General features: G+C 38.1%; 1 protein-coding gene across 2 annotated transcripts in view; it reads left to right on the top strand.

Annotated features, from left to right (window-relative positions):
• Positions 1 to 8,570, top strand: part of acsl6 (acyl-CoA synthetase long chain family member 6) — a 34,832-nt gene that overhangs the window by 23,770 nt on the left and 2,492 nt on the right. For both annotated transcript variants that reach the window (XM_005727734.1, XM_013909524.1), the window contains exons 12-20: positions 2,186 to 2,320; positions 2,721 to 2,855; positions 3,587 to 3,682; positions 3,867 to 3,939; positions 5,555 to 5,643; positions 7,295 to 7,411; positions 7,527 to 7,670; positions 7,860 to 7,961; positions 8,063 to 8,134. In XM_005727734.1, coding sequence (XP_005727791.1) covers positions 2,186 to 2,320; positions 2,721 to 2,855; positions 3,587 to 3,682; positions 3,867 to 3,939; positions 5,555 to 5,643; positions 7,295 to 7,411; positions 7,527 to 7,670; positions 7,860 to 7,961; positions 8,063 to 8,134 — 963 coding nt within the window. The remainder of the gene's footprint in view (positions 1 to 2,185; positions 2,321 to 2,720; positions 2,856 to 3,586; positions 3,683 to 3,866; positions 3,940 to 5,554; positions 5,644 to 7,294; positions 7,412 to 7,526; positions 7,671 to 7,859; positions 7,962 to 8,062; positions 8,135 to 8,570) is intronic.

Below are 8,570 nucleotides of genomic sequence, written 5' to 3'. Positions count from 1 at the left end.
TGCACATGATTTATTATAAAAGCAGCGGTTCCCTGATAGTATTTCTCCTTTGCCCTGCAGCTGAGCAGACTTTCAAAATAAGTTTCTGTGGAATATTAGGACTGGCAACCACTGTAGGGTATTGCAGTAAGCTTTACAAAGAGCCCACTGTCTCCTGCCTGTGGAAAAAACAGAGTTTCATTTTCATTTTTAGTCACAGTCTTTGTACAGTTACCTTTCTGCCCATCCTTCCACTGGGATGCTTTCTCTGTCTAGAGGTTTGCTTTTCATAGGCACATCTCCCACAAGAAACCCTGGGCATGTTCCTGCCAAGAAATGAGGAGTGTTTTTTGAATTAGGTGTTTATTTACATGTTACTTACAAGAAGCTCTATTGCTTCCTTTAGGCTCTCTATGCCATCTCTTTCAGTTACATGCCAGATGTTATTTCAGGCCTTAACTAAAAGCTGACAGCGAAGAGAGCAGTTACAGTGTAGACCTCAGTGAGGTAAAGTGGCAGTAACTTGTGGCCCTTTACTAAGAAGCTCTGAGTGTGTGCTTTTGCTGCTGCTCATTAGTAACTCTGGATTCATCTTCAAGCCTAACAGCAAATATTAAAAGGTGATCAAATCTAAATTAAGTTGGGCAATAAATGTGTAGATTCAACTTAGATCATTTTTGTGTTGCACATGGGTGTGAGCGGTTAGGCTGCATCAGGTTGAACCTGTCTGGTAAGCTGCTGCTAGCAGCACATTTGTAGACAGCGTGAGACTCAGACACAGGAAACCACCTAATCTTCCCAGAGAGCAAATACACCAGATCACAAAATAGAGCTCAAGTTCAACAGTCGCAGACAAACACAAACACACAGCTCTATATCTGATGCTGGCGAAGTCTCAGTCAAAGAGAGAACACAAGGCGGTCCCCGTGTTTTGCATGTCCTTAGATGGTGTTAGAAACCGGAAAGCAGACACTTGTGGTGCCCTTTTTTTTTCAGTTTGACAACAAAAAGAGGCGCGCTGAGTTGATAGTCAGTTTGTGGAAGTGTCACAATCTGCATATGATCTAGAAAGAAGCATGCGGTGGTGTAGCCGCATGAGAACAAGAACTGCGAAATGAACTTGAGCATTTAGTAATTCTCTTTCAAACACTTAGTGTATTTCTATGGGACGCAGTTCTGGAACCCAAAAGTAAATCCTCACTGCATAATGAGTCACTTTCTCTGCTGCTAACTATAATTATTAGAGGTAACACAAAGGAGTCATACCTGCACTAATACAGATTGTAGTGTTACATAAAAATAAATCAAGTCGGGTTGTTTAAAGCCACTTGAAACAAAACAAAACAAGGCTGTCCATCATGTCTCCACGCCTCGTCCAGTCTGGACTCATAGTTACTGGAACGATGACATCACACGTGACACTCTCTTCTATTTCACTCACCTTGAACAGCTGCCAGAAAAAAAGATAAAACTCCACTTGGACCAACTATAACTGTAAGATGCTGTGTAAGCACTGACTAATCATAAGTGAGTCATGGGTGCTATTTTTCCCCCCAATCAACTACTTTTTCATTAATACTTCAGACACATTTATCTGATAAGATCTCTGCAGAGGTGTTGCCTGAACATGCCTTGGAGCCATTTTGCATTTTTTTTATACCCTGTACTGGTGTTTTTACGCAGCTAAATGAAAGTCTTTACTACATTATATTTATCATACAACGTGTGTAGACCTTTGTTTGAGCATAGGTTCTGACATAATGAGAGCAAGATCATGTGCATGACAATGTAAAAACACTACCGAAATAAACGTGCAAGCTATGAAGTTCCTCTTTTTGCTAAATGACATTAAATGAGTTGCGACTGTGGGAAAAACAAGCCTTCCGACAAGTATGATGACTGGTGCAGCCAGTATTTCACGCGGGTGCCCCTCAAGGGCCAGTATTTTTTTTTTTTTTTATCAGAATTTACTCATTAGTGATGCTTCCCTTATCATCTGTATTACAGTTAGGTGAATGAGGTATTAAATGTTATAGAAACCTCCCTTATGAGTGTTTGCCAACATTATTTATTGGTAGTAATGTGACTTTAATTTTAATATTTCATGATTAAAGGCTCCACTTTCAGTGCTGGTATTTTGTCTGCAATGATATCAGAAAGTTAGGAGTGTTCATTGCTCAGTTGTGTTATATATGTCTGTCTGCAGTCTGTGGTGTACTGTCACGGAGGACGGATTGGGTTCTATCAGGGCGACATCCGTCTCCTCCCAGATGACATGAAGGCCCTGCGGCCGACCATTTTCCCCGTGGTGCCTCGACTGCTCAATCGCATGTATGACAAGGTGAGATGAACAGATACCAAGACTGCTTTTGTTTGAAGCTGTTGTTAGTTCTGACTGAAGCAACCTGTCCATTCCACTTAGAATTACAAAAGATGTTTGGTCCTGTAACAGGAAAACAAGCACCTAAACTGGCAAATGTTACAGTTTAAATGTGAATGTAGTTTCCTCTAACTCTCCAGCATATACCATTAAATCAAGTCTGCTCAACCCTAGAACCTCTAAATTTCAAAGAGAGCCATTAGGGGGTAATAATGTGAATGGTGGCTATTTGTTGGTATTTCTTGCTAGCAGATAATTTTGCTAATTATCTACATAAATAGCTGGACATGTTTTAACCGCTATATCAGCTGAGACAGGGCTGTCGTCAACTAAGAAATGTGTGTTTTCGCTTTGTTACCAGATTTTCAGCCAGGCAAACACCCCGTTAAAGCGTTGGTTGCTCAACTTTGCTGCCAAGAGAAAAGGTGCTGAAGTCAGCAGCGGGATCATTCGCAGTGACAGCGTCTGGGACAAAATCTTCTTCAGTAAGATTCAGGTAAACGGTGTTTCCAGCACCTAAGCCCTGCGCTACTATGGACAGACTCTACAGCTGTTCTTATAGCCATGCTACATCATATTATATATGCTACGCGTGGTTGTGAAAAAAATGAATTATGATCCATTTTGATATCAAAGTTACATTTATACATATGTTCCTGTGTGTTTTTAAAGAGAAACAAAAACAGTTGCATAACTATCATAAACAAGTAGGTTAACAGGACAAGTAGCAGGGAAGGACGTTTACATCCAGACGTACTTTATTGTTGCGTTTAAGCCTCTTGGTATTTGTGCTAGTTATGCAACTTACCTTGAATGTCAGTCATTCCCCTTATTGTTACTACTTATTTTAACCATCCTTGATTAAAATCTCTTAAAATCTCAACTAATCTGCTTCTTCAGGACTGTGTTGGTGAGATTGTGTTTGCATTTTATTAGCCATGCACTCAATGAAACAGTCTTTGTCCTACCAGGTCACTAGTGATTTACTCTCAGTTTATTGAGGTGTGCGAGTAACACTCCTGTGAATTTAAAAGTAAAAAGTCCAAAGTGGCACATGTGAGTAAGGCTAACTTTGCACAATGTCCTGAATTCTTGTCCTCGCATTGTTCGCACGTCATGTGTGAAGGTCAGAATGTGACAACATCCGGACTGGTGCCGTGAAGCTTTGTGGTTTATTTTTAAAACAGAAAATAATGAGCCTTCTGTATTTACAATGTGTTTCTGCAGGCTAGCTTGGGAGGAAGGCTGAGGATGATTATAACAGGAGCAGCTCCTACCTCACCCACTGTCCTGGGATTTCTCAGAGCAGCTCTAGGATGTCAGGTCAGACCCATTAAGTGTGCCCTTATTTCTCTAACAAGCCCCTGTGATATGAGAGTAGGTCTAAACCCTTAACCCTAACCATAACTTTACAACTGTCAAGTTTTTTGCTGTCAGTAATTTTACAGATTTTGATTCACAAGCTAACATCTACATTTGCTTCAACATCACGTGTTTCTGCGTGCAGGTGTATGAGGCATATGGCCAGACAGAGTGCACAGCTGGCTGCACCTTCACCACACCTGGAGACTGGACCCAAGGTAGGCGACAGTGATTGTGCAAGCATGTAGAAGACAGATCACAAGACAGATGTATCCTTATCTGTCTTTGAAGCACTGAACCTGTTTACGTGACTCAGTTCAAAGGTTTTAAAGTGTTAAAAATGGGTTATGATTTTAAGGAATGACCAACAACCATAAACCTAAATAGATCCCTAATTACAAGTCTTTCACAACTACTTGGCACTGTTAAAAAGCTTAAAACTTTGTGAGTGAGCATGCAGTTTTGAGCTGATGTGATGGCATAGACCCTCAAGGAGTATCTGTTTTGCACCCACGTGGAAAAAAAGCATAGGCTGAGAGTGTGTGGCAGGCTGAGGAAGAAACGACTAAGGAGAGTACTGTTAGAAAAAAAAACAAGTCTGGAATTGTGAGCAAGACAGGAAGGAAATAGCTGTTAGGTCATATTGCAATAGTTAACACTGCAAGTTTAGGTGATTTCCAACAACAACAAGCTCAAATAAAAGACCAATATCTGCTATAAAGACCCGTTTTTACCCTCCAGATTGGGTGTATTGTGGCTGTGTTATTTTCAGCAGCCAGGCATTGCAGGTAATTTCCAAGTAACCTCTATGCATTCATATATGCGTGAAACTCTGTTCTGATTGGCTGCCTAAGTCAGTATAATGTTGAGCTTTCTCTGAGAGAGAAATATATTTGCTGCACGCAGTTAAGAGACAGTTGAAGCGAAACAAAGTGCTGATTTTCATTTTAATTACTCATTTTCCTTTCCTAGTTCAAAAGTGATTGGAAAGTTTTTCATACATATAAAAAAAATATATACACTGTTCCCTTTTAACAGTGCAACACAAATGCAGAACAACAAGAAGACTGTAAAAACAACAAAAGTGACAAGTTAACAATAGAAAAAGAAGGCAGAAAAAAAGCACATGTGCATGAATGCATGAAGCCATGGGCAGGTGTTATGCAGGGGTGCGCGTCTGGATCGGTGGGTGGGTTTGCTAACAAACATAAAGGGTAACACAAAAGTCAAAGAAAAAATTAAAGACTGTTATTATTTAAAATGATGTTAAAAACTACTAAAATAAATCTAAATTATACTAAATTTAAAATGTTATTACAGCTAAAGAACTGAACATGAAGCACAGAAAAATAGGCTGATATTATTATTATTATTATTATTATTATTATTACATTATGTTAAAGTAATCAACTCAAAATCTCCGTTTTGAAAAGTAAAAGCTTTCCCTGTGTTTATGGCCACATATTTTTTGAATTGATTGTATTGCATAAACGAAGGTCTGAAGCAAACAAATGTGCTCTAAGTGTCAACCTACTGTGAGACAGTGTGAGACAGAGCTTCATAATACAGTCAAGCATCACCCCCTGCTGTTCACTTCTGATAATTCACAGATATCTGTAACGCTGTCCCAAATGATGACGACTAGTTTTCCTTTAGATTTAATTAGTTAGTAAAAATATCGTTAATTAAACCACTTTTCCTCCTCACATAGAATTGATGCTCAGTGTTGAGCATTTTATCAATTTGTAGTCCTCCTTTTTGTTCAACAGTGGAAAGTGAGGAAGGAAATCGAGTTGTTGTGTTTCTAATGTTTCTTCTTGTACTGACCAACAGGCCACGTTGGGGCTCCGCTGCCATGCAACCTCATTAAACTGGTGGATGTACCCGAGAAGAACTACTTTGCCTCCAAGGGAGAGGGAGAGGTAAGCAAAGCGATTTCAACAGAAACACAAGATGCACTTAGAGAGCACAAACCTAACTTAAAAGCAGCATTTACTTTTAAGGAAATAGTATTGTATTTTTGATATATTCACTTTCTCTTCTTTGTTCTTTTTAAACGTACTTTAAGACGTTTGTAGTGCAATAAAAATCACACGGGGGGGGGGGGGGGTGACAGAAGCTTACTTTGACTACACAACCATTATATAGGTGATAATGGATAGTAGGTACTGATTTGTAAATAACTGAAGATAAACAGCATGAGCTTATTATTAGTTATTATAAAATTATACTATAGTTTATTATAACTAACTAGGCAGCTCATTCACTTTCTCTTCACAATACTTTATTTAAAGATAGAAAACACATTTTGGGGTCAGCTTGAAAGAAAGATAGATGTGAAATGTAAAGGTAAGGCCTAAGGTCCAATGACTTAATGTTTGGATGCAAATGCAATATAATCTAATATCTAGAATCCCCATGCACCAGTATCATTTCCTAAATTTTGTCAAAACAAACAAAAGCAGTAGAATTTTAAGAACTGTTTAATTATTTAATCAATTTTATAAAAGTTTGACCTTAACTGACCTTGAAGAAGTTGCCAGAGGTCCAAAGAAACGTGATATTTGGAATCCCCATATTTTGCTTCCTATATGCCTTTATGTTGTCAAAAAAAAAAACAATAGCATTTAGAAACATAGCTTTAAATAGCTCTATTATCACTATTATCATTTTGGCTTGTAGATCAATCTACTGGCCTTGAAGGAGAGGTCAGAGGTCAAATGTGACATGATATTTTAAATATTTATATAGTACTTTCTATCTGTTGACAATACACACCATACTTATAAGAGTCATAGTTTTAAGTTATAAGGCTTTTTGTCCATTTTCAACCAATAAATTATTAATTTGACCTTCATGACCTTGGCGCATGTAAGGCACATTTCAGTGGCTTGTTAACAAGACGCCACTCTACACCTCTACAACGTTTTACGAGAATTCATCGAAAACTTGTTTGTAGACAGAATGACACGTATGCATGCAAATGCAACCAAAAACGTAACCACTTTTGTGGTAGAAATAAGTAACATACGTGCATATGTAAGGATGTGTGTAGGTCTGTAGGTGTGTTTTCACTGTATGCCAGAGAGTAGTTTTTACAGCTTTGACGTGAGCATTTTGAAATGTCAGGAAATGAGGGCAGATGTGAAGTGTGTTATAAAGATCAGAATTGAAAACTGATTACCAGCATACCAGCATATAGGGGTTGACACAGAGGACAAATACAGTAAAGGGAAAAAGAAAGTACACATTTCTAAAGTTTTACATGTCTGCATATAACCTCGCCAGGTTCTGAAATTAGGTAACTGCACCTCAGATGGAGAACCACACATGACTTATTACACTGTTTACACTTAATTTTGGAATCTGATAAGAACCGGATATTTTTTTTATTATGTCCTGATATGTAAAATGTTAGAAAGATGTACTTTTTTTCATGTGACTGTACATGTTTATAGGAAGGGTAACGTATACAATTTTCGGACTTTATAAACAACGTTGCATGTGTTTGTAGAGGACATGTGCTTAACCTCTAACCCTGACCCTGTTTGACTTTTCTAATCTGTCAACCAGATTTGTGTAAAAGGACCAAACGTGTTTAAAGGCTACCTCAAAGACCCAGAGAGAACAGCGGAGACACTGGATGCCGATGGCTGGCTCCATACGGGAGATATTGGGAAATGGCTACCTGTACGTATACGCAGCTTACATTTGAGACTAGTCATGGATTTTGAAAAATCCCTTGTGTTTATATGAGAACAATCCATAATATTTTGTTTAAAATGATATTTCTCGTTTTCCGTAGAATGGCACGCTGAAGATCGTTGACAGGAAAAAGCACATTTTCAAGCTGGCGCAGGGTGAGTACATCTCCCCTGAGAAGATCGAGAACATCTACATTAGGAGCGAACCTGTGGCACAGCTTTATGTTCATGGAGATAGTCTGCAGGTAAGGACATTTAATCATTTACAGGAAGTGCAATGTGAAGTAGAACTCCTGCTCAAATTTATGTGTTCCAAGGCCTGGTAGTCATCTTTGGCTCCTAAGAGCCTGCAAGTACATCTGGGCTATGTGTTACTTAGTGTTGATTTTCTATTTTGATCACTATCCAATACACCTTGTTTTTTTTTTTCTCAGTCCTGTTTGGTAGGAATAGTTGTTCCTGACCCTGAAACCATGCCTGAATGGGCCAAGAAGAAAGGTATCTTGGGCACCTACGAGGACCTATGTAAAAACACTGTAAGTGGCATATGGTTGTAACACTTATAGTTAATATTATTAAAACCTACTGGAAGTTATTTAGAAATGTAACAAAGCTCCCTCTCTCCTTTGTTTAACAGGAGTTAAAGAAGGGAATCCTTGAAGATTTGGTGCGTCTTGGAAAAGCCAGTGGCCTCCATTCTTTCGAGCAGGTAAGTAGGAACTTAACTGTTTGTAAGTGTATTTTTTCTTGATACCTTAAGACATGTAAGATAACATTTTACAGTATCTCCATAAACAGTATGTGCCTGATGTAACATCTTTTAGATTAGATTTTAATGTCTTTAAGTAATCTAGTTATTCACAAATCCCTCCAAGCAATACCACAATATCTAAATTAATGAAATACTGCAGATACAGCTATGGTAATAAAATATATATGTTTTAAAATAATAATTAAGATATTAATGTTTTAAATCATTTCAAAGGAAATTAAGCCAAGTGAAACAAGAATGCTACTGGCATAAATTCTTGTGCTGTTTGATAAGTTATATGCTACATTTATATACTATCAGGGATTGGTCTTGTGATTCCTGTAAGAGTATTGGCTAACAATGCATTTGTGGCTATAAGATGAAGTAAACTTAA

The sequence above is a fragment of the Pundamilia nyererei genome, unplaced genomic scaffold (genome assembly GCF_000239375.1).
Source record: "Pundamilia nyererei isolate P.nyererei 1_Seehausen unplaced genomic scaffold, PunNye1.0 scaffold00026, whole genome shotgun sequence".
NCBI classification, from domain to species: domain Eukaryota; kingdom Metazoa; phylum Chordata; class Actinopteri; order Cichliformes; family Cichlidae; genus Pundamilia; species Pundamilia nyererei.
Note: the sequence above shows the minus strand (reverse complement) of the source record. Positions and strands in the feature narration are given on the sequence as shown.